At 37.0% G+C, this 27,336-nt stretch overlaps 1 protein-coding gene across 2 annotated transcripts in view; it reads left to right on the top strand.

The window, feature by feature from the left end:
• The window catches only part of CEP128 (centrosomal protein 128), a gene marked incomplete at both ends in the record, with an annotated part of 425,269 nt that overhangs the window by 138,847 nt on the left and 259,086 nt on the right, over nucleotides 1-27,336 (top strand). For both annotated transcript variants that reach the window (XM_080707841.1, XM_080707842.1), the window contains 3 exons: nucleotides 1,640-1,990; nucleotides 13,921-14,571; nucleotides 20,623-20,787. In XM_080707841.1, coding sequence (XP_080563967.1) covers nucleotides 1,640-1,990; nucleotides 13,921-14,571; nucleotides 20,623-20,787 — 1,167 coding nt within the window. The remainder of the gene's footprint in view (nucleotides 1-1,639; nucleotides 1,991-13,920; nucleotides 14,572-20,622; nucleotides 20,788-27,336) is intronic.

Here is a 27,336-nt window from a genome sequence, read left to right as displayed (position 1 = left end):
GTCGGTGTGAATGCCTCCCCAGTCAGATCGTCAGCATCTTTGGTATCAAAGCCACATCTGATTAATTTTTCTATAAATCTTATGTCTGGCACAGAATAGGTATAATCACCCTTGTTCCGAGTATTTGTTACCAAAAAATCAGTTTCTGCCTCTCTTTTGATGTGTAATCATTGGTTGCCACTCATTAATAAAGTTGATTTTTTAGAATATTGGTGAAACTTTTAAAGTAAAGGCCAAAGGTAAGCCACAATCACGAGGGCTTTCTGATCTCATTTTAGAATTTTCCACACAAACAAGTGCACAGTTCTCAATTTACTGTTTTGTTTGGGTGGGTGAAGGAGTGACTCAACTCTTCCAGGCCGCTTTGAATTTAGCAAACTGAGCAAATATAAACTTGTTTCTCAGAAAGTCAACTTTGTTTTTGAGCCATACATAATTATTTAATTTTTTTTCCTGTAATATAAAACCATGACTCTAATCATCAGGAGATTATATTCCACATTATTTGGGCCACTGATCATGGCTAATGGAGTTTTGCTGTTAGGGACAAAAGAACTTTGTAGGTGTTTCTAGCCTGTTCATTTGTCACTGCGTCAGTAAAATGTAGATGGTATTTATTGTTTAATCTAATCCATGGCATTATCTTAGCTTCTTGAACCCATTCTTGCCTGGACAAATGGCCTTCTTGTGTTACTTTTATTATCCCTAGGTATTTGGAAACTGAGGTTCAGGTAGGAAAGCTTATATAACCCATTTTAAGGACTTAATATTGGAATTTGTCACTTTAAAGTTTTATAAAAGTGGCTTGATATTAATGGCTAGAACATTCTTTCACTTGTATAAAAGCAATATTCTCTCATTTATTGAAATAGATGTTTATGTGGTCTCACTATAAAATGTGTATTATTCATGATGATTTAGTATAATTTCTAAATATATTAATGACCACCCTTATTTTAGGAAAGCTAGATTTTAAGATTGTTGTGTGATTAGAGAAATATTTCAAATCAATTTAAATCAAGGCTGTTTAAAAATCTGTAGTACAGTTGTTCAAGTCAGCCTGAGATAAGTATTTCAAATTATAACATTTTGTGGCTTTAGCTGGAAATAACCCATCAATGAACACTTCCTGGGAATCTTTTGAATCAACTTTAAAATATAGTGTTAGCTACACTAATATTTTTGTCATCAATACTCATTTTATTGTTACTGATTTTTATTTTATTATAATAAAATTTTATGTGCTGCTAGAGACTGAAATATTACATGCTTGCTTCTAATAGCTTACTAATGATCTGACACATTGTAAATCACTGGGACTTTTTTTTTTTTTTAGTTGAACAAAACCTAGGTTTTTACTAAAATATTGCACATTGTTTTTCTCAACAGTGCCTTCTGTTTTAGTAACAATTGGAAATATATATGCTCTCCTTTTGTTGATAATAGTCTAAAAAACTGGATTGTTTTGATAACAATTATTTTCATGTGATTATAAAATAAAGGACTCGTGTTTTCTAGATTGATTGCTAAGGAAATTTAATACTGATGATTTCTACCTCAGTGACGTTAGAGATTCTTGGATGATATTACACACGCAGCTTGACAAGAATTTTTAATGTTTCCTATGCTTTATTCCTAGACTTTAACCCTTGAATTGGAGAACAGGGAGAAACAACAACTCCAGATGTTGGGTCGGCTTAAGGAAATTGAGCAGCACTTTGAGACCTGTGAGGCTGAGCGTCAGCATGCAGACCTGCAGATCCTGGAGCTGACGCAGCATGCGGAGGACGCGACCAAGCAGGCAGAGCAGTACCTCACTGAGTTTCAGCAGTCAGAAGCCCAGAGACAGGAGGCCGAGAAGAAGAGGGAAGACCTGAAATCCAAAGCTCAAGAGTCCATTCGACAGTGGAAACTTAAGCACAAGAAATTAGAGCGAGCATTGGAGAAACAGTCTGAAACTCTCGATCAACTGACAGACACGAATAATCAGGTATAAAAGCCAATTCCTAAGTAGTGTTTTTTTGCTATAACTACCCATCCACTCATCCATCCTTTGACCAAACACGTGAGTGTCATGCTATGCATACACTCCATCAATGTGTCCCCAAGAAAAGAGTCTTTATGTGTTGGCTATTTCAAGGCAAGAAGTTATTTAGCTGTTTATTTTTGCAGTCTCTCTTATTCTTTTTAATTTGGTGGATTGTAATTTTATATCATACTGGGTTGCAGTGGCAGAAAAATCCATTCTCACGGCTCTTGGTACCCTTTTTACTGGTGCCTCCCCACCCTTTACCTGTCTTTGAGGTTGGAATTGGTCGTTTTGTATACATTTTTAGAATTGTTTCAACTATTGCATTCTTAATGACTTCCTCCCTGTTCCCCTTTCCTTCTCTAGCCCCCTCAGTCGCTTTCTTGGAGTCTGCTAATCTATCTCAGGTTGCCCTTATCTTTCTAGCTTCCCTATAAAAGCGAGGACATATATCTACTTTTTTAAAAAAAGACTGACTATACTCATGTAGTATAATATTCTTGAGTTCCATCCATTTTCCTGAAAATGTGTGATTTTGTTTTTCTTTATGGCTTGATAAAATTTCATTGTTTGTAAATACCAAAGTTTTGTGATCCATTCATCTGTTGATGGACACCTAGGCTGGTTCCATAATTTGGCTATTGTAAAATGTGCTGCTGTGAACATGGATATGCAAGTCTTATTATAATAATCTGGTTTCATTTCCTTTGGGAAGATGCCCAGGAGCACTATACTGGTTTATATGGTGGTTCTGTTCCCAGTCTTCTGAGAAACCTCCACATTCATCTCCATAGCTGCTATACTTGTTTGCCTTGCAATGCCTTCTTAACAGTTTTACATTTTAGGACTCTCCAGAATTGACCCTTAATGTATAGTCACTGTCTGCTTCAGTTTAGCTTTAAGTTCCCTAAGTTGTATTCTTTTTCAGTGTTCCTATAATCACATGGAAGGAAATCACGAAATCTTCTGTAACATCCTATTACTTTTCCCTAAGTGCATGTACCTTAAAATCTCATTTACTTATACATTTCAATCTCAGAATTGGTTAGCAAGAAGCATTTTACAAACGTACTAGTTACTACTGGGTTATTTTCTGGAAGCAAGCATAAGAGGCTTAGTTAAATGGATGATATTGACAACCTCACTGGTAAGTGATATCAGATCACAGGCCTCTTAGGACTTTGCCTTTATGCCCTTTTCATAGCATCTGAAAAGCATTTTACTTACCTCTGTATGTGTTTCACATAATCTTTTCTCTTATATAATCACTTATTTTAAATGGCTTTGCTATTCCTTTGTTGATTCTCAACTATATATTTGGGTTAAATGAAATCAAGACACTTAGGAGATCATAAGCGGGGTAGTCATGATTGATTTTAATCTGTGTTTAGTCTTGTGTTTTTCATTTATCACTTGTCAAGAACTCTGAACATTGCAGAAAAAATAATCAGTTGGGTAAGTTGACTTTGTCTCAAAAGAAAACAAAATGTAGGGCAATTACATTTGTAAAATTAATCGACAGCACATAAGAGTTACGGATGCTTATTACAGATGAGGTGTCATGGAAAAGATGCTTAACCTTTTAGTTAGGAATTTCTCAGCCCTGTAGAAGATGAAGGGAGCCGTCTCTTGGCACTCGCTGTGGAGTGCTTCTCATTTTACCCATCTCACACGTGCTGAGTGGCTGGCTACCCTGAGGTGAAGCAGCTCCTCAGCTCTCAGACTTGAATCTGAACTGATTTGATTCCAAGAACTTGCTCCACCTTGATTATTCTGTTGTTAGCTGGGTCTAGCGACTGTTCAGTGAGTCTAACTGTGAAGGAAGTAGCTAGAGAGAAGAGTGGCTGAGATTGATTGGGAATCCTCTGAGGATTTCACTTAATTAGAGGAAGTTGAGAAGGGTCCGTATCCGTCTGACAGTATCACAATTCATGGTATGGTGCTAAGAGTTTTCTGGATTGTTTTCAGAATATTAAAAATGGTTAAACAATCATTTCCCAGAACACTCCTGATATAATTATTTTATCATTTAGCATTGCTAATGATAAGCAAAGAAGTAGTTTTAAAGTGATTGCCACAGTTAGGATAGTATCACAATTATCACAGCAGGCATTGTAATTTCTCCTTTAAAAGCCTTCAAAATTAATGCAGCATGTCGTAGTTAGAGCAATGGTTAATCAAGGAAGAAAGGCTAAGAAATGTTTCAGTGCGGATTCAAGTGTCCAGTATATCTATGAGGAAGAAATACATGATAAATGGAGAACAAGTATTTTTAAAAAGTATCTTGCTGAATATTACTTATAAGGAATATTTAATTTTTTGTGTGATACTGGGTATTGAACCCAGGGCCTTGCACATGCTAGGCAGTTTCTACCACTGAGCTGCACCCCAACCCTTTATATCTTTAATTTTGTGACAGGATCCCACTAAGTTGCCGAGGGTGAACTTCAGCTTGCCCTCTTCCTGCGTCAGCCTCCAGAGTAGCTAGGGTTATAGGTGTGTACCACAGTGCCCAGCTAGGGATATTGAATTCTCAATAATCACAAAGTCAATCCTTTTTTGTTTTTGGATAATTGCTTTCAAAAAGTAACTTCAGGAACACTTTGGGAAGTATATATTAAAATGAAAATATTGCCAACTCATAAGTATAACTTGTAGCTAAAGAAAAAATTATTAAGTAGCCTTGTTGACTTATTTTATATGGTTAGATAACGTAGTCTTTGTACTGGGAAAATGATTCTATGCCTACCCCCATTTTTTTGTAGTGTAATTCGGTTTGTTTTTTGCTTTAAGATTTGGTACTTAAGTTATGTTAAGCTAAATATTTTTATTCTCTTAAAATTGCTGTGATATTTTTTTTTTCTATTGCTGCTTTATACATTTTTGGAATCTTTGTAACTTGTTACAGAATTACTTCATTACTAGAGGATATGCAATATCAAACAAATAGCATATATACCATGACAGAAAAAGCCAGAAAGGTCAGGTAGTATTGTTTTCTTAATGGACAATGACATGGATATTTACATCAGGGAATGATTGCCGGCGTCCAGCCTCGGTCAGTCCAGGGGTCTTGAAGGAGGCGCAGGGTCGGCGAAATTGAAGAATGAGAGACGCCATGCTTAGTAGCAGGGGGAAGGCATCTCTGCCTGTGCCCTAGAATATACTTTATTTATACATGAATCTAACAAATTACAGCAAGCCACATCATACGTATTTTGCTTTCATTTAGTTTTTTAAAACCACATTACACATACATTGTTTTTCATTTAGTTTTTCATTAACCTGAATTCCATGTAGCAGGCACACCTCGAAGCCACCTGTTTTTCCTGTTTTTTTGTCTTTTGTATGCTTTTACACGGAAATATTTGGTATTAACTTGGCAAAACATATCCTTAATACACCTGGATACAAACAACTTTTAGCAATACATGTTTTCAATATATCTAGGTACATTTTGCACTTTATTTGGAACAATTTAACCTGCCTCAATGAGCTCATATCCCAATACCCAAAATTATCCAAATTAACGTCATACAAATCATCCTGGTTACCTAGCCACAAAGATCAATTTTATTTTAATTATTAACCTAACTAACAATGGAGCTCTGCAAAGCACATTTAAACCTAAAGCTAAACGAAAGTACAGAAAGCAAGGGACTTTTCCATTAAAAGGAACACAAAGATTTTAAAAGATCTTTAAGGGGCACAAAACATTTTACTTTTATATTTTATATTTTAAAATACTAAATGTACAATTTATTTTTTTTAAATTCTTATGATCTTTAATCAAAAACACCAGAAAGGGGGGGAGGCTCTGCCTAGCTGATTTCTCCATCACACATAATAAACTTTAACTAAACTTATCCTTAACTACTAAATGCTAAACTTAACTATTTTTACTTCGAAAATTAGCTGCTAATTTTATCTCTTATTTTTGACTACTAGGTATTCTATAACTCATTTTGACCCAACCACCAAATTTATACTAAACTTATTCTATTTCTCTAACATACAATGCCTACATCTAATTTCTTATAATACCTATTAAGTTGTTTACCAAGAGAACTCTTTTGTCTTTAGTGAGCGGGCACCAAGGAGGTCCCTGCCCGCCCAACCCTCTGTAGGAACGGCAGAGTCCTGACGTCAAGCCATTTTCTAGTAATATTAATTCTGTGTTTTCCAATGATCATACACTCCTGTACAGGAAAGTGGATGGTTGGAAGTGGAAAAGTACTCTGATTAGCGCTAGCCCCCTGAGGGGGATACCACAGGCGACCCCCTAACTTATAAGCCACATATGGAGGGCGTTGCACAGTAGGTATAATGTGCCTAAAGTTAACTTTTTCCTTTCATAACTAAAGCCTTAAATGAGTTAGGTGTTGTAAGCAGAGGAGCAAAGAGCTCTTTCCAATGTAGCTTCTTGAAAGTTCTCCCACAGTCATATTCTTCTTAGTGCTATTCCCAGTACAAATCTTACGGCATTTTCCAATCATATTCACATCAACTTTTAGATTACTAAAAGCATCAATCCTCAATCAAAGCAATATTCAAATTTCATTAATATCATCATTATTATAACTAAAATCAAGAGGGATACTGGCTTCAGTTTTGCCAGAGTCTTCCAGCCCTGCGGAATTCTCTTTCCAGCTGCGACCCTGTCATACAGCAGGAATGGCGCCGCCTCCGCCAACTGATGTTATACTTTAGGAATATATAGGCAGACATATGTTGTGAGATCTAAAACTGTATAGATGCAAATATTCTCTTTTAAAGTGCTTTTGAAATAATTGGTTTTATATGTGCTTTGAAAATGATGACGGGCCGGGCGTGGTGGCGCACGCTTGTAATCCCAGCATCAGCATTCGGGAGGCTGAGACTGGAGGATTGCAGTTTGAGGACAGCCTCAGCTACTTAGTGAGGCCCTCAGCAACTTAGTGAGACTCTGTCTCAAAAATAAAGAATTAAAATATAGGGCAGGGGGTGTAGCTCGGAGGTCGAATGCCCCTGGGATCCATTCCCAGACCCGCAACAAACAAACAAACAAACAAAAAATGATGAAGGGCAAATTTTGAGCTTTGAGTCTAATCATCTTGTCCACTTTTCTGAATATCTTCAGGTTCTTTCCTCATCTTTTGATTTTTTAACACAGGTATTGTTTTCCTAGGTTTTATTTTCTCTTTTTCTTTTTTCCTGCTAAATTGGCAGAATTATTGGCTTACCCATGTATTGAGATTTTTTTTCCTTAATAGTATTTGACTTTAAGAATCTTAAATTGTCATCTTTTCTTTCGGTGTTTTTCTCTCCCGAGGAGAGAAACAGAGTTATATGTAACATATGCTGTCTCATAAAACCTGAAATCCTCAATAGTTGAAAACAAGAAGGATCAGTGCTAAAGTGCTCCAGGTTTTAATGTGCCCACCAAACTATCGTATACAATTCAAGAGGCTCAAGTACCGACATTTTTTCTATTTTTTTATATGAAGAAAAATGCCATTAAAAGTTTTCTCCCATTACCTTTTAGTAAAGTTAAAATAATGAAATATATTGTGGTCCGGCCTTTGGAGGGTTGTATCTTGCTTCAGTAACTAGCGTGGCTTGAGACAGTGCCATTCTTTCGACCCCATAGCCATTTTCAGGCCTTTTTTCTGAAACCTTTCCTTTTGCCCTTTCTTTGTAAATTGGGTTTTCTTGGTTAGAACATTCTTTTCCAATTCTTGCTATTTTTCCATTACATCTTCAAACTTCTCAAGGCTTTTGGCACCTGGCTTCCTCTCAACCCGTTTCATTAGAAGCAATTCTTGCCATCATCTTTGGTGACTTCAGAGTTCAAATCATCAACTCACTGAACTCCGTGTCCTTATTCACTAATTTTCCATTTTTACGGTGACGTTTAAAATCACTCTACTTTAGCAACTAATTTCTGTGGTTAAGATTTGTCTTCGTCTGTAATTGTTCTGTGTTAAAACCTACAGTTCAAACCTTCCAAAATCTTGGTCTGGGATCTTTCAGCTCTTTGATTTTCTTTTCCTTTTTTAACCATTAACACCTGATTTCGGTCTTCCTGCATTCTTTTGGGAGACTAGCATTTCCTGCACGCAGTTGCTTCCCCAGTTGGACTGGACTTCATTAAAGGCTAGTTGACTCACCAGCGTTTTCAGTTTCTTCCTTTCACCTCACACATTTTACTCATTTCCAATCTGGAATCAACCAGTTCCCCAATTTTCTATTGCTTTTCCTGAATAGTACCAGGAAAACATGCGTAGAAATCTCAGTTGGCCCCGGGTAGTGGTCCTGGTTACCTGCCCCCCCCATACATTCCATTTAGCAATTAATATAAGCCAGCCCCTGGGCAGGGATTCTTAACCTGATCAATGAAGAACGAGGTATAAAATCTGACTGAGAGCTCATAAGTAAGCATTTAGTTACTCTTAAAAAAGACTTGAAGAGACATTTTCTCCTCTCTCTAGAAGTTGTTGTGTCTGTTAGGCCTGGAGTGGACAGAGCTGTCTTGCTACCGTCCTGAGAATGAAGCTTCCTACGAGGAGGGTATTGTTGAGAGAATGGAGATCCATGGAGCTATGGCTTTGACCTGCGGCGTGTGGAGTAGTTCTGAGTGGAATGACAATACATCTTTTTTGTGAAATGTATTTGAAGCCAATTTGAATTAGGGTTTTCTCTTACTCTCTCAGAAGCAATTGGAGCTGCATTTGAATTTCAAAATTTGAATTTTAGAAGCGAGGAGTTAAAAGTAAAAGAACCAAAGTTGTAGGATTGAGCGAGTAGAGATTTGGGGTAGGAGAGAGGCTCTTATTGTTTAAAGAGAAAGTTGTTAAATCTTGCTGGACACCATACTTTGGGACACTTACTTGCTGGACAGTTACTGGACACCATACTTTGGGACACTGATACTAATCAGAGAATGCTATTAAGTGACTGATATGAAAACTTCGGGATGTTGGAGGATATTATGTACATGCTTTAGCCTTCAGAAAGGTCCTTCAAAAGGAAGATGAAATTAGGTTGAAGATTGTCTCTCTAAAAACAGAGAGCAAGATTGTTTTTGGCTTGAGGACCCTATAGTCTGCAACCTATAATACAGGTTGACTGAATTGGAGTCTGATTAATTTGGAAAATTTTATGTAGGATAAGTCAAAATATTTAAGTTGAAGTTTGTTCAAGTACAAGAAGGAGATAGGGAAAAATTGAAGTAAAAAACAAGCCTTCTCCTAGAGCCCTTTTAAATATTTAAGCATTCCTGGCCAGACAAAAGAGACTTAAGTCTATTGATTTGAATTTCCTGAAGGTAAAGGCTGTTCCACTGCTAGGCCCTAGAAGTGTCCAGGGTATTGAGGTGGTGGCTAAGACACTGACATTTCCATACTCAGAGGCAATGTCTGGATGGTATCTTGGACTGTGGTTTCTAACCTAACAATGAAGGGGAAGCCAAAGGATATCCAGGCTGGACCAGTAACCTGCCACTGTCCAGCCTAAGGCTGTCACTTTTTTTTTTCTTTTCAGTTTTGGTGGTACTGGGTATTGAACCCAGGGGCATTCTACTTGAGATGTATCCCCAGCACTATTTTGTGTTTTATTTTGAAACAGGGTCTTACAATGTTGCCGAGGCCAGCCTCGAACCTGTGACCCTCCTGTTTTAGCCTCCTAAATACTGGGATTACGAGCATGTGTCACCATGCCCTGCTCAGGCTGTCACCTTTGAGATGAATTGATACGCTGCTTGGAACACTGAGAAGAGTATAAATCCTGGAGAAGTATAGAGTAGCAGAGCCTGAATTTCAAAGGACTCTTCTTGAACAATCCGATTTCAGAGCTTCCTGCTATGTGAGGAAAATAAAAATCTTAGCTGTTTAAACCAGTTTCAAAAAACATAATATTTTATAATGAAAAACACTTTACCTGATAAGAGTTGTTCATGAAAAGATGAATTTGATTTCCAGGAATGCTTGGAAGCCTCTTAAGTCACGCTCAGGAGACTGTGTTATCAGTGTCAAAAGCTACTATCTCAGTTTTAGCCACCTCTTCTCACTCCTAGCCCTCACGTTATCCTTTTCTTTCTTTTTCTGGTAGTACTAGGTATGGAACCCAGGGGTATTCTGCCTCTGAGTTACACGCCCTGCCCTATTTTATTTCATTTTTCATTTTGAGCCAGGGTCTCACTGAGTTGCCCAAGTCCTCACTAAGACGCTGAGCCTGGCTGTAAACCTGCAGTGTTCCCGTCTCAGCCCCCTAAGTACTGAGGTTACAAGAGTGCACCACCATGCCCAACCCACGTTGTTCTTAGAGCCAGTTTTTATATTCTCTTGTGGGGTCAGTAGATTGAACTCTCTTTCCCCAAAGGTGTCTCACTATAATTCCCGGAACATATAAATATGATATTACTCTTGTAATATTACACATGGCATAGTTGATCTGAAGATAAGGAGGTTATCTCTGTGGGCCAAATCTAATCACATGAGCCATGTCTTAGCTTTTCTTGTTTTTTTTTTTCCCTCTCTAACAAGATACCACAGACTGGGTAATTTATAAGCTATATAGGTTTATTTGGCTTCAGGTTCTGGAAGTGTCAGGTCTAAGAACATGGCATGGAATTTGTGCTGTGTCCTGTCACTGTGGAAGGGCCAGTAAGCACATGTGAGACGAATCTGGCTAAACTCACTTTTATGATAAACCCAGTAGTGAGATAATCAACTCATTCCAGTGATAACGTCCATTCATTCAAGAGGCCAGAGCCCTTGAGATCTAATCACCACTTAAAGGTACGTACTATTACTATAGCACTTTTGGGAGGGATAGTCAAACCAGAGCACTGCATCCCTGGCCCCCAAACTTCAATTCAGCAACTTCTCACACATAAAATAGATTCATTACATCTCAATAGTTCCTCAAGTTTTAATTTGTCCAGCATCTACTAAAAAGTCCAAAGTCCAGAGTCTCAGGTGAATCAGATATGGTTAAGATTCAATACACAGTTCATCCTGAGACAGACAAATTCCCTCCAGCTGTGTGCCTACAAAATTTCTGAAACAAGATCTCTATGTCTGAAGCACAATGACAGAACAGGCACTGGATAGAAATTCCTATTCTAAAAGGGAGAAATAAGCAAGAATAAGTGTACAATAAGTCCAATACCCAAGGCTGGGAAAAATCGCAGTAGATTTTAGAGGTGGGGATAACTTCACTTCATGTGTTGCCTCCCGAACACACATGGTCCTCGGGTGCCCAGCGCCTCCGGCAGCCCTGCCCCTGTGCCTTTGCTGGGCTCAGCCAGGCAGCAGTTCACCCAGGCTGGGTTTGCATACTGGTAGCTCTTGAGTTCTGGGTTCTCAAGGGTGATCCTGTCTCCATGGCTTCACTATATAGCTTAATTTCTTTGCTGCTTACATATTCCTAATTTCTTCTTTCCATAAAGCCCTAGGGTGTGGATTCAATGCAGCCTTTTTTTTTTTTTTTTTTGCAGTGTATAGCAAGGGTGGCCTATACTTCTGTTAAAATCCCCCCCCCCCCTTTTTTTTTATCATTTCTTAGACTTCATCAGACCGGCCTTTTTACTGCCCATATTTCCTCCACACGTTGCCTCTATTTCTTCTTTACCAGCATTTTCTCTCATACTTCATGAAGAGCAATCTAGGCTTTTTCTCGCCTGCTCCTCCAAATGTTTCAACCTGCATCTACTACCCAGTTCCAAAGCTATTTCTATGTTTCCAGAGTTGTGTTACAGCAGCAGCCTCACTTTTCTGTTTTCTTTGTCCATTTCCTGCTACAGACTAGGCAATTTATAGACAATAGAATTTTATTCAGCTCAGAATTTTGGAGGCTGAGAACATGGTACGACGTCTGGAAAGAACCTTTGTGTTGTATCATAACGGCGTAACTATGATTTCTATGAAGATAAATGACTTTTTTAAGTCCATAGATCTATTCCTGGGTAGCCTGAAAGTCAAATTCAGTTTTCCCCGTTCAAACTTCAACTGCTTAATCATTTCCTGTTCTTATTTCTCATGTTGCTTTGTGCTTATACTTTCTTAACAGGAGAAACTGAAGAGGATTTAAGGCTGCTACTTTTTTTGAAGTGATCAACTCATTACATTTTATTACTAATTGTTTCATCCTGAAGTATAAAATACAAATGCTTTACATACATTTTCACTTTAATTCATTTCTGATTATGAAAGTAGTCCTAATTTTTTCCTTGGTTCAGGACATATTGGATGCAAGTATCAAACATCACACTGCTCCCCATTGAAATTCACAATATTTTTCAAATGAAAAAAATTTTGGTGCTAAGGATCAAACTCAGGGGCATTCCACCTCTGAGCTGTATCCTCTGGCTCTGTTTTTTTTTTTTTTTTTTTTTTTTTAACTTGGTTTCAGTAAGTTGTGGAGGGCCTCACTAAGTTGCTGGGGCTGGATAAAAACCTGTGATCTCCCATCTCAGCCTCCCAAGTATTGGGATTACAAGTGTGTGCCACGGCTAGTAATTTTTCTTTTTTTTTTTTTTTTTTAAGAAAAAGATGTAGTGAACATCAGTATGCAAGCATGGACATTGTCTTTGATGTCAGCATTATAAGAAAAACAATCTAGGCTTTATTGGTTTTCTGCTTTTCTCATCATAATGGTGATAATTAGAAACCATGATGGTTAATTTTTGGCCTCTGTCCCTCAGTGTTAGGGATGGCTAGATCCCTAACCATCTAGCAAAGCTGACAGAGGGTGGCAAATATGCAATCCATCAACTTTTTTCTTAAGCACCTTCCCAACCTATCCTAATCCTTTTAAAAATACTTTTATTGGTGTGTTGTAGATTTGTATCATAGTAAGGTTCAAAGTGGTTCAAGCACACATTCACACAGCATTTGGTGTGTTTTCCCCTGTATCACACACGGTGCTCTCTGTTTCCTCCTGTATATGCTAGTGATTTAGCAGCACAATCAACAATATCTAAACTATGGAACCAGCTTAGGTGCCTGTCAACAGATGAATGGACAAAAAATTTGTATATAGACACAGTGGAATTTTACTCAGTCATAAAGAACAAAGTTATGTCCTTTGCAAGAAAATGAATGAAAGCAGAGACTATTATTCTAAGAGAGACCAGCCAGACTTATAAAGTCAAGGGATGTATGTTTTCTTTCCTGTGTTGAAACTAGAGAGAAAATAGCAAAGAAAAGAGACTTTAGACCAATGGGTACACCAGTACAATAGTGAAAAAGAGCTGGGAGAGGCAGGTGGGAAGGGAGAACAAGGAGAATTGGTGAAGGAAACAGTTCAAATAATGCTATGTCCATATATGAAGGCATTGGTACTAAAGTATCATAATTTTAAATAATTTCATTTCTGCATTTGTGAGCCTCAAGACTCTCAGTTGTGTATCGATGTGTTTCTTGTCTTGTCAATATTAGCATTATTTTATTTATAATAGCTGTTGTCATAACTTTTCTTAGATTGTATCTATACAGAATCCTATATGATTTTTCACGTGGTTATAAGCTTTTTCCTTTTAAAAAGTATAATGTACATCATTGTTATTTTTAGTAGTACTTTATTATTTCAACCTGTAATAAATTATAATATGATTTTTTAAATTCCCCATTATATATTCAATTTTATCTTATATTTAAATATGATCATGGAGTGATCTATTTTTGTGGTGAAAATCTAAAATGCATGTTTCAATGTGGTACTACTTTAGAGCAATTATATAACTTTCCCTTTTTCTGGCCTAAAAGTACTTTCCATGAGAGAAATGAAAAAAAAAATCACAAAGTATTCTTTGATGATTTTTTTGTGAATTAAACTTTATTTTGCTACCCGGCAGAGTCTGTGGTGAATATTACAGTAATTTTTTTTTTTTAATGTTCTTAACCCATTAGATGCTAAAAGAAAAGGATGACTTGAAAAACCAGCTTTATGCAGCATTACAACAGATAGAGAATCTCAGAAAGGAATTGAATGACGTCCTAACTAAGCGTGCCCTTCAAGAAGAGGAGCTTCACTGTAAGGAGAAGAAACTAAGTGATGTGAAGTCTCATCAAGCTGACCTTGAACTGGAAGTCAAGAATTCCTTGGATACCATTCATAGACTAGAAAGTGAAGTGAAAAAGCAGAGTAAGATTCACAGCCAGATGAAAGCTGAGAAAGCTCACCTGGAGGAAGAAATCGTAGAGCTCAGGAAGAGCCAGGCCGAGGACAAGGCTAAACTTCTTGAGATGCAAGAGTCCATCAAGGACTTGAGTGCCATCCGGGCAGATCTTGCTAATAAGCTGGCTGAAGAAGAAAGGGCCAAGAAAGCAGTGCTGAAGGATCTTTCTGACCTCACAGCCCAGGCCAAATCCAGGGACGAAGAAACAGCTACTGTCATCACACAGTTAAAGCTAGAACGAGATGTTCACAAGAGGGAGCTGGAAGATCTCACATCCTCATTGCAGAGCGTGAAAACAAAACACGAACAGAATATCCAGGAGCTGATGAAGCACTTTAAAAAAGAAAAGAGTGAAGCTGAGAATCATATTAGGACACTGAAGGTACCTGTGCTGAATTATCTTGGTAATACTAAAGGAGTTTTTCTGGTGTCTCATGAAGTTAATAAAGCGTAAACTTTTGAGATCATTCTGTATTCTCAAGTACTGAGGGGAAGATAAAACCAACAATAAAGAGGTTTATTCATGCCTCTTCAGCCAGGTGGAAGCGAGTTATAGCAGCCACTGGGGCACACCTATTTCAGAGCATTGAAGCCCTTTAAAAAGAATACTTAGCTATTTGGGGAATTCAGGAAAGGTAGAGGTGGCAGTAAGTCGTGGACCTGAAATGTGCCCTCATTCAACATTTATGACCTCCTAAAATATAAAAGGCCAAGACTTGTCAAGGCCACAGAAGCTCTAACCATAGTCCTTATTAGTATGGTAACTAAAGTGGATCAGCTTATGGACTGTGTAAGCCCAAGGCTTCAGATTTACCCTTTCTGTTCCAAATCAAAATTGCCTAGATAAATACCTAATCATGATCTTGCCATTGGAGAAATGTTTCCAGTCTAATGCTTCAGTTTCTGGAACTTTGTAAATATCTGTTAAATAGTTGAATGAATGGATAAATGTTAGTATTTTAAGACATTTTTGAAAGTCTTTGAAATGAACCTAGTACTTTAAAATACTTAAAATGCAAGATGAAATTATATTGAAATAGCTGACATTTGTAGAACACTGTACCAACTTTATGGGTCCTTTTCCAGGCCTGTATACCTTATGGTAACAGTGGACTTGGGGGTCATTAGATATGGTAGACCATATCACAATGGAAGCTGAAAGAGTAGTTACGAGACCTTTACTGTATTTCACTGAACTTAAGATACCCTCAGTTGTAAGGTGCGTCATTGTTATATGGTACTAACCCTCCACCCCCCAATTAAAAAGCATAAAAAGCAAAACATTTCCTTCTTTCAATGATACTGTGACATGCTGTCAACTGTAAGACAGCATCCTATGTCAGAGATAGTAAAATGTAAAAATATATCTCTTAATATTGATTAAATATGGTGGAATAATCCCCTTTCAGAGTTGATAAGGATGTAAGCAAAAGTAGGATTAGGCATATGAAGAATTGATTTTAAAGGAAATACAGAATATATCACATGTTGATTGATTATATCAATAATACTCTGACTAGCTAACATTTATTTCCAATATTTTTTGTCAGTCACTCATATAAGAACTTCGTATGTGTTAGTCATTTAACAGTATCATCATTTCTGAATCTAGTTCTTTAATATGTTGAGCTAGATTGGAAAAATCTAAGTATAACAATGTAGTACATAATAACTCAGGAATTGAAGAATTTGAAATCGGAGTGAAAGATTTGGTAGTTAGTAACATATAGGTGGTAGTAGAAATCATAGGATTTGGAGGATTACGCAGAAAGTAGAGTATGAACATCTAGAATTCCAATCTTTAAGGAAAGAATTGAGAATGTTCCGGAAAATAAGAGCAAAAACCTATATGGGAGAGGAGAATCAGAAGAAGCCTGGTGTCTTGGAAGCCTGGGTAGGACATTTTAAGAAAAATTTAATCAAGAGTATTAAATGTAGCAGATGAGCTAGAATAAGTAAGAACACGTTCCTTCCATTTGGCAGTCGTTGATGGAAAAGCCTCTTGAGGAGGTGTTGGGGGGGAGGTTGGATCAAAAATAAAATATAAAGCATTCAACAGGAGATGAGGCCTCTCCTCCTCTAAAGCTTTTGGAGGGAACCAGGAAGGTTGAGGACATTGACAGAGCTGGTCCTGGGGAGTGGATGAGACCGATGGCTCCTTTCTTCTCTCTGAAGTAGAGAAGCAGTAGTAAGAAATTTATGAATACTGAAGAACAAAAGCTGCTGTAAAGACTTTGATAAGCTGCATAAGACCAATGTGGGAGGGTGTACAGTTCTGCTCTGTGGCTGCAGGATAATGTCATTGGCAGAGGCATGAGAGAGTTGAGAGACCCAAGCCTGTGGCTATACATTGTTTTGTTTTCTCAGTCAGAAGTTCTTATATTAGAGTGCACATTCAGAATTCAGAACCAACATGTGGTCGTTCATTGAGTCGCCATTGTGGTATTTGAAAAGCAGCTCTGCTCACCACTATACCATCAGCACTGTCCTACCGTTGAGTATACTTGGAATAGAACAGGTTGAACTAAATTAGCTCGCTGGTGGAGTTGGTGTATTTATGGTGCTGTTGTGAAAAGATCAATTGGCCACGTACCAAAACCATCAATGAAGAGAATGAGTGATCCGTCAGCGGTTGCCAGCAAGGAAGAGAGGTCCCAGACCAGGAATAGTGTGCATCTCGAGGGAAGGCAGGGATTTTGCCTGAGGAGTGTGTGGTGATTGGTTGGTCACACTGGCTGTGGCCATGAGAAAGCATTCTTTTCAAGGAGCTTGTCGTTTTCTTGAATGTCATTGAAACTAGATCCTCTTTTCCTTCTCATAGCTAAGGATGCTTTACCATTGTTATTTAGTTAGTATGATTGCCTACAAGTCACGAATCAAGAGTTGGTAATTATTTATTAACTTAGAGCAGGTTCAGGATCATCTTTATAAGAACATCATTCTTACATTCAGATATACTTTCTTAACAGATAAATTATTGAAGTACAGCCTGCTGGACAAGGGTGAGTGTGCTAAGTATACAGTGAAAGTGAATGTGGAGTGAAAAAAGGATGTGGAGCCGAGAGTGATGGTGCACACCTGTAATCCAAGGACTTAGGAAGCTGAGACAGGAGGGTAGCAGGTTTGAGGCCAGCCTCAGCAATAGAGAGAGGCCCTTAGCAACTTTGTAAGACACTGTTTCAAAGCTCAGAAGTAGAATGGCCTTGGGTTCAATCCAAAGAAACACCAAAAAAAAAAAAAAAAGTGAGCTGTTAATTTGGACTACCTTGACAGACTTTCAGTAGCCTCTCCTTCTGCCTACTTCCTCTTTCCACTCCCACCTCTTCCTTTCCAGCCTTCAGATACCACCTGATTTCCATTCCCCAAATGTGTCTGAATGGGTCTTTGCTTGTTCAGAACCTTCGTGAGTTATTTACTATCTCTGGAACAAAATCTCAGCTCTAGATAGCCCTCTTTTCTGTGGCCGCATCTTATCTGCGCACATTGATTTCATTTTGTACTCCCCAACACTCTTCACAAAACATCCAACAGTTCTCCACACAGTCTTTTCTCTGCTTGCTCCCCATTGGGATCGCCGTTTCCCCTGATCCGGAGGAGGACGCATTTTGTATAATCCTTCTGTGCCTCTGTAATGGATCCATTGAAGTTGGAGCCATTCTCAACTGAGCTTGGGATAAATCTCTCAATCTCCTGTAGCTCTCTGTTGGTTCCTGGTACAGCATGTTGAGCCTGCCTTATCTTTTGGTTTGATGGGTGTCCTTTATTCTCCCGACAGACAGTCATCAGGTCTTTGCCATTTATGTATCCTCTTTTGGTGTCCGGGCTGCTGTTCCCCATACACAGTGAGATCCCCAATGCATGTTGGCTTGAGATATTTACAAAGCCGAAAATCAGAGAATGTGCTCCTGATGTGCTCTGAGCTCTGTAGTATTTCTCCATGTGACATGGGAAAATTTATTTTCTCATCCTTTCTTTAAAAAATGCTTTGAATTATTTGTAGTAAGATTATAAAAAATTTTAAGAATTTCTTGGCTAAAGAATTTATAATTTATAAATATGCTGTGGATCTTCTAAAATTTGTAGTTTTTTGTTTTTGGTTTGTTTTGAAAGACAGAACCGAGATGGGTGTTGTGCTGTTCCCTGACTTGTGGTACAGGAGTAGCACAGAGTTAAAAGGAGGACCAGAGATCATGGGCATCTGGTAGTTTCCTTTTAAACCAAATAAGTTACTCTTATGGAACAGTCCACACTTTATGATATTTTATTAATGTAATCTCATACTTTTACTTATAAGTTTAATAGCAAACCTCATTGACCTAGTATACTGATTTTGTGCCATCAGGTTTTGGACACATAGGTGTATTTTTGTGTCTTTCAAAAATTATCGTAAATAATTTATTACTTTATCAGTCCAAATGTCTCATATATCATCGATATTTTTCTCTGTATAAACTAACTGCATTTCCCCCCTCACTCTAGATTTACCTTTATCATATCTAGTTTTTAGATTTAAATTTAAAGTATTTTACTGATGTGCTGTAATTGCTATTAGCATTTTCAGGACATCATCTTATTGTAATTGCAACAATATTATTTTGTAGTCTTTTATTGGAACTGAAAGGTGCCTAAGTGGAGTTCTATATTTTTGCCACTCGTCTTGGCTAAGTTGCTTCGCTTTTTATGCTTTATCAACAAAAAGGGAAGAGTAAAATTCTTCTACATCACTGCGTTGCTGTGAACACATAATTACCTTGTAAACCCTAAAATAAAAGGTAAATGTAATAAGAAACTACAATAATAGGTTGGTTTTTAGCTAAGTTAGGAATTGGTATGCTGACAAATATTTAGAAGCAGACTCCCTATGTAGAAAAAACGGACTCGTATAATTTGCCAAGTACTGTGGTGTAAATATCTCCGTCTGGGCTGATTTCCAGTGGGACGTCACTGGATGGGGTGAAGTTGGCAATCGGTGGGCACATTTGCTTCTGAGCATCGCTGTGTGCTGGCTATATCCTGTCACTTGTCTGCTGGAGACATTTCCTGATTTACCTATGCTTTCTGTAGGAAATAAAGAAAAGTAGAAGCACTCTGCTGAAACTTAAAATCCTAATTGAGCAATTTTCCTGATGAGGGACTTTACTTTGTAAATTTATTTTTGAACTGTGAATACAGGATTGCTCATAAAAAAATCAATTCCTTTGTTAATTCTAAGTGGCAGCAGGTCTTAGATTAATTTTGTAGAGTAAACAAAATAGAGACTGTCTAAAACGCACAGAATTTCTTTTATATTTTTAGGAAATTGTTTCCAACGATTGCATTTTTATATACCTAAACAACTATAATAAACTAATAGAAACAAAAGAAGATGCATCGAGACGTATTTCAACTAGATGATGTGTAGTCGTCCTGTCAGGAACGTATAGGTGTGCAGGTAGCACTCAGTGCTGCATTCTGGGAAAGCCTTGTGATAGTGAATCTTTTGAGAGACAGTGATGGAGTGGCTGAGATCAGAATTTAGAAAGAATTCCTGGCTTCAAATACTTGGTCCTCCCTACTCCCTACTCCCTATCATGGGCAAGTTACTTGCTTTTCTCTGCTTCGGGTCCTAAACAGGAGGCAAAAGGCAGTATTAGTGCCTCCCTGTTAGGTTGTATGGATGAAATGAAGAGAAACTGTTAATAATATGTCTTAGAACAGTAGGTGACGCATAGTGTTTGTATCGCTGTTGTTATTATAAAACTCTTAATTGAATCTCATGTACAAATGGATTATTTCTAATATTTATTTTTTTAAAGCTGATCTGATTATATCCAAATACAGATGAATAAAAAGGTACTTTATTACACTATTGATGCTGAAATAAACTCTTTTAAGTTTTAGTTTCTCAGCTGTTATAATTTATAATCTTTCCAATTTTATGAGTTATATCAATAATTGCATTTTGTATACAAAAAGTGCACAATTTTCTCCTAAAACCCAAGAGTCTGGAAGAACAGATACGCTAAGCTCCTTTTATAGAAAAGGAAACAGATCAGGCAGAGGTGTAAACTGATCTGCCATAGGATTCGGCTTTTTGGATATTTTCCTCTAATAACTCCTCCTCCTCTCAGCAGTTGGTGTCCCTTCCTTTGGTTGCAAGACACCCAGCCTCCATCTTTTATCAAGCACTTCGGATTTCTAGTTGTCAATTGACTATTGCCTCTGTCACTTGTACTATTGATGTCTGTTATTGTGAGCACAGAACCCGTCACTCAGTACATGCTTAGCACATGCTGATGAATAATTGAACGAACTCAATAACGTCCTCTGTGTTTAACGTCTTTATGAATGCTTCGAGAGATCTAAAATCTTGAAGTATTTTTCCGCTCATGAAATATGTTAGTTGTTTGGTAAAATCTGGATCTAGCCAGTGTGCTTTCTCTTTTCTCCTCAGGCAGAAAGCTTAGAAGATAAGAATATGGCGAAAGTCCATCGCTGTCAGCTGGAGAAGTTGAAGTCACAGTGCGACAGGCTGACAGAGGAATTAACGCAGACTGAAAATGAGAACAAAAAGCTGAAGCTCAAGTATCAGTGTCTGAAAGAGCAACTAGAAGAGAAGGTAAAAATATAAACAGTTTCTAATAAAGTGACTATTTTAATTTCTTCTCAATTGTACCATTATATCCTATATTAATAAATGGTGATCGAGTCTTTCATAAGCAAGTACTCTTTGTGCCAGAAAAGAAATGGGAAGTTTGTAGCCAGGTATGGTGGTGCATGCTTGTAATCTAACATTTGGGAGGCTGAGAAAGGAGGATCGTGGTTCACAGCCAGCCTCAGCTGCTACTTAGTGAGGCCCTTTACAGCTCAGTGAGACCCTGTTTCAAAATAAGGAATAAAAAAAGGCGTTGGGGGTGTAGTTCAGAGGTAGAATGCATCCCAATACCGCAAAAAAAAAAAAAAAAAAAAAAAAAAAAAAAGAAATGGGAAGTTTGTTAGAATGCTGTGACTTTTTTTTTCTCTTTCATTCAGCCGACTACCTTCTAAGATGTTTAAATTTAAATTTCTTCCTGTGTCTTAAGAATTTAGAGGCAAGTTAGGAAGGTAGAAAAGAGTTAATGATTTATTGAGTACTAAATGTATGTCTGGTATTTATCCCAACTGATTTACATATGTTTACTCTTTGCGATGCTATAACAAAATATTATTGACTGATTGGCTTAAAAACAACAGAAGTTTCTCACAGTTTGGGAGGCTGAAAGTCTGGGAGGTCCAGTTTCTGGTGGTGAATGTCCTGGCTTATAGATGGCGCCTTTTCTCTGTATCCTCACATTGCAGAAGTGATAGACCCTTCCGGATTCTCTTTTATAAGGGAATTAATCCTCCTGAGGGCTCCACCCTCATGAACTAATTATGTCCCCAAAGTCCTACTTCCAAATACCAAGATACTGAGGATTATGTTTTATCATATGCATTTTGGGGAAGCACAAACGTTCAGTCAGTAGCTGGTTGCATTGATCTCTGAAAAAATCAAGATAAAATGATAAATGATAAAATGATAAATGATAAAATGTTCAAGATAAAATATTGGTTAAGCCCTCACTATTACTCATAGTAATTTTTTTTTTTTTTTTTTTTTTTTTGCGGGTCTGGGGATGGAACCCATGGGCATTCCACCTCCAAGTTACACCCCCTGCCCTATTTTTAATTCTTTATTTTGAAACAGGGTCTCACTAAGTTGTAGAGGGCCTCACTAAGTAGCTGAGGCTGTCCGCGAACTGTGATCCTTTGGTCTCAGCCTCCCGAATGCTGGGGTTACAAGCCTGCGCCACCACACCCGGCTCATAGTAATTTTCACATTCATACCAGTCTCATTTGTATAATTGTGGAAGGTGAAGGTTAAATAGAATATAACTTTGGTATATCTTTACTAGGGTCTTCATTTTCCTTCAGTCAGTCTATAAGTTTATTTTGGGTGACTAACATTTATGGCATGTTGGGTAAAATAGTAAGGATTCTTAGAAATATTAATTAATTAATTAATTAATTTGTTGTGGTACTGGGGATGGAACTCAGGGGCATCCTACCTCTAAGCAACATCTCTAACCCTACTTTTTATTATTTATTTTGAAACAGGGTCTCAATAAATTGTGGAGGGTCTCATTAAGTAGCTGAGGCTGTCCTCGAACCTGTAATCGATCCTTTTCAGCCTCACAAATGCTGGGATTACAAGCGTGCGGCACCACACCTGACTTAGAAGTCACTATTTTTGAGGGTTTCTTGTTATAAGAAATAACTAAGAATAGAAAACAGAGTATATAAATTTGCTTCCTGTTTTTTCCACCAACTTCTAAATCAAATTCGCAGTGGAGTGGGACAGAAGTCACATGTTAAAATGATCATGAACTTGCAGATAATGGGCAAAGTAGAATACACACGGTCCAGATAATTGCTATTCTTATTGAGGGTTACTGAAATCTATGAAGAAGAACCTGCCACTAGGTGAGCTGTCATAAAACTATTCATTAACTTTTAGGAAGAAACTTTCTTTATCCTTGCTGCATCTTTCCTCTTTTCTTTTTTTTTTTGTAGTTTCACTAGTTTGTGCATATGTATATTTATATGTGCATATTAACTCTGGAAATTGTTAAAACCAAGGAGATAAGTTAGTTTGGAATTTATGATTTAATGTGTTTAGGTTGCTAAATTTCAGCCTATAGTTCTGACAGCTTCTGTAATTTAGTTCTTATGTCATGTTTTGCTTTGATTTAATTTTTTTTTGCTGCTGTTCATACATATTTAATGTATTTGTTGCTGAGGCCTAGTTGCTATGGAGATGACGCTAAATTCTCCAACTTTTCCATAATTAAAATATTAGCCAGAGGATTGTGCTTAAATGTTTTATATTATCTGCATTTAAGAAAGAGTGCTGAAACTTTTGAGTTGTTGAAAATATAAAGTTTACCTTTCTTTACTTAATTGCTTTTTTACTGATCCTATTTATGATGTTCATTTACCTTGGAACAGAGTGTGAAGAGTAATAATTATACTAGACTGTTGTGTATGAAGTGTCTATTATATGGCCAACATTGTGCTAGATTCTGAGGATAGGATACAGATAAGGAAGAGTGTGGCGATGGACTCTTTCAGTTGTCAAAACTATTCACATGTTGTGTCCCTTTTCTGAAATTTTTAGGGTCACAAGAGTTTCAGGTTTTGGAGATTTGCATATATATAATGAGATATATCGAGAATGGGACCGAGGTCTAAACACAAAATTCATTTATATTTCATGTATCTTATATACATATCCCCAAAAGACTTTTACACATTTTTAGCATGCTTGAATTTTGACAGTGACCTATCACCTGAGGTCAGGTATAGAACTTTTAACTGTGGCATCTTTATGCACTCAAAATTTTTGAATTTTGGAGTGTTTTGGATTTAGATTTTTAGATTAGGAAGTTTTAGCCTATAGTAAAGTCCTGACAATGTGTTCTGGCACAGAGGGGGGAAAAAAGTTCTCTGTACTCTTAGAATAGTGTACAATTTCAAAGATACACACATTCACATGCATATGTACACACACACACACACACACACACACACACAAACACACACTTACACAAGAATTATTTCTTTATCCTGTGGGGGGTTTGTTTTAGTATCTCCCAAGTATACCAAAATCTGCAGATTCTCATCTCTTAGAAAAAATTGTATAATAGTTATATGTAACTTATGCAACATCTTTTCATATACTTGAATTTATCTCTACTTAGTAAGACATAATATACATGCTATATCGATAGTTACATGGTATTATTTAGGAAATAATAAAAAAGAAAAATTCTACATATGTTGATCAGTACATATATTTCTTCATTATTATCAATTCGAGTTTGAATGAGTTCTTGCATTTGAAGCCCATGAACATGGAGGGCCTACAGTACAGTTTGAATTTTATTTAATATTTATTTTTTTGTACATGCAATTCTTATGTAGTTTTGATTGCTTTATCTGTGCTTACTCATTCTTTAGTATGGATAGTTATGAATCAACATTTTATCAGTTTGTGCTATGTATGGATCAAGACCATCTGATTTAGAGGTAGTATAGCATAGTAGGTGTGGGCAAAGTGTCGAGTTTAAATTATTTTTTAGTTGTGTGGCTCTAGTTGCCTAAATTGCAATGCCTCAGTTTTTAATCAATCTTTATAAGTTATTGTTAAAGTAACATCGTTATTGTAGGAGTAGATGTGAGCATATATATGAAGTATTTGGCATCTTATCTGGTATCTGATATATTAGCTAATGGTAGTGGCTGCTCTTTTGTTATTGCTGTTTTCAAATAGATGCTGATTAATGGTTCACCCAAGCAATCAACCAATCAGATGCTGATAGAATACCTAATATTTATCCAATGATGTGATAATAATGATGATAATAATGATACTGATAGTGATAGTAATAATACGTCTGTGGTCTACCTAATCATAAAGCCATAGAACTCTACTGATTAGAGTTTCAGAGCCAGGCAGTGTTGAATCATTTGACACAGATGGTTAATAAAGGAAACACCCATGTAAAGAGAACTGGCAGTTCCATCAATAAGTGATATTGAAGGTGGTGGGCAGTGTTATAGTTTCTCGCTTGCCATTCAGAGGAGAGGAATCACATCTTGGTCATTTTTCCATCTGTAAGATTAGGCATAGAACCTGACACATAGCAGGTAATTTATAATTAAATTAGATGGAGCAAGGAGCCATGCACGTGGGTAAGGTGGGTAGACTGGGAAAATTAAGACCTAACAAAAACATATTTTAATGAAGGAAAGCAGAAAACTCAATCACTGGTAGACTTAAAAATACTGTTTATGCAATGTAATGAGCTTGATAAATGCTGCTTTATGGATTGAAGGGAATTTATAATTTGCTCTGCTATAATCAAAAGAAAGCTTTTATTGTGTTCTTAATAAAATAATATTCTTGCTTGCCTATCGCAACATAAATACATGATGTTTCTAAGGCTACTAATACATTCACCGTGTTTTTATTTTAAAAAATCTTGCTATTATTTTGGCTGTGTACTTTGTTTTAGGCTGTGTTTCTTATCCTACTATTATTTTCTGATAAGCTAAGCAATGTTAAAACTGTATTATAATTCATGTAAACCATTAGCATCGCTGGTAGCATTAATCAGCGGTAGAAGATTGCTGTTAATATATATGCACAGAATAGCTATATGTGGCATATTTTTCTCATGCATCCAGTGGTGATATGTGGTAATAAAATGTATTTCTTCTAACATCAGATTTTGGTTTACCAAATGTTATTTTTCAGTTTTACATGACAAAGAGAACAAGTATTATGGAAAGCTTTCATATATGCATTTAGGACTTTATTATGACCTTCTTACCAGGAAAAAGCTCTCCTGAAATATTAGAAAATTTCCTCCTATCTATAGTACCATTAAAATTCATTCTTTTACTTAACTTTTATAGGAAAATATTCCTCTTTTTCCAGAAGTATCTTATTGGTATTAATATTTTAATCTGTGTGTATGGTGCTGGGGATTGAATTCAGAGGCATTCTATCTCTGAGCTATATCTCCAGCTTGATTTTTATTCTTTATTTTGAAACAGGGTCTAACACTAAGTTGTGGAGGGACTTACGAAGTAACAGAGGCTGGCCACGAATCGCGATCCTCCTGTATCAACCTTTCAAATGCTGGGATTACAAGCATGCGCCACCATGCCAGGCTTATAGTAAAGGTTTTAAATGTCTGAAATATGTAGATCTATATCTGATCTAATTTTTAAAAATATTTAATATTCAAACACATATTTTTTACTGATAGTGGCTATCTTTGTAGAGACTTCTACAAGTAAATGTATTAAAGATATTTTAATTTTGAAATGTTTGCATCATTTCAAAATGTCCAAAATTTATGTCCCAAATTAAGCAAACATTAGTTTATAGAGATTTTTCTACTTATAACACATGCATTCTATTGGTCCTTAGGTTCTATAAGTATGGACATATTATAAAAAATATAGTATTTTGTGTGAGTTCCTTCCCTCTCCTTCCCTTCCTTTCTTTCTTCATCCTTGTACTGGGAATGTAACCCAGGGGCATTCTACCTCCAAGCCATATCCCCAACTCTACTTTTTAATCTTTTATTTTGAAACAGGGTCTCCCTAAGTTGAAAAGGTTCTTACTAAGTTGTGGAGGCCCTCACTAAGTAGCTGAGGCTGGCAGGAACCTGCCATCCTCCTGTCTCAGCCTCCCAAGTACTGGGATTACAAGTGTGGGCCACCAGGCCCGACATGCAGATATATTTATAAACAGTGAGAAAAATGGTGACAGTGATAGAAAATTTTTGGGTTTTTTTTTTAAGTCCAACACTTAAAAGTCATAATAAAGACATTTATTTCCCAATATTTGTGAAATACTAATTTTACTGATTGCATTCATTTTTAACCACATAAAAATATGAAATTGAAGCCAAGCGTGGTAGCTCATGCTTGTAATCTCAGCATTCGGGAGGCTGAGACTGGAGGATTGCAGTTCGCAGACAGCCTCAGCTACTGCATGCTAAAAAAAATATGAAATTGTATAGGTATAAAAGATATATATTCTAATCAGAATTAAGAGAATATTCTTTTTACAAACCTCAAAGAAGCCTGTGGTTCCTGCCATCCTCGATTTACTTTTCTCAGTCACATCCACATGTGAAGCAGTCTCTGTCACAGGAGATGCTGTTATATGGATATCATATGCTTTAGCTGGCCTTGGTAGTGTTGGAAGATTCTTCAGTAGGTCCTCATTTTTTCTGCCCCCCCAATCTGTGTGCTAGCTTTTATTTAACAAGCATTGTTTCAAAGTTTGTAGAGTAGCATTGGACTATTGAGGCAAAGGTGATATTGCCCCCAAACATTTGGTATCAGTGTAAAATATAACAGACCTTAAGCTTATCAAGTCCAAGCACTTTACTTTGTAGCTAAGGTTTCAGCCCAAAGTGTTAATTGACTCTTCCTATAACTATAGCTTTTTGATAGTAGAAATGGAAGCAGGATTCAGGGTTACGAATTTTTTTGTTTCCATTGTATCAGAATCTGGTGGTACGTATCTGTAATCCCAGTACTTGAGAGGCTGAGACAGGAAGGTTGC

This window comes from Muscardinus avellanarius, assembly GCF_963383645.1.
Source record: "Muscardinus avellanarius genome assembly, chromosome: 12".
Classification (NCBI taxonomy): Eukaryota; Metazoa; Chordata; class Mammalia; order Rodentia; family Gliridae; genus Muscardinus; species Muscardinus avellanarius.
Note: the sequence above shows the minus strand (reverse complement) of the source record. Positions and strands in the feature narration are given on the sequence as shown.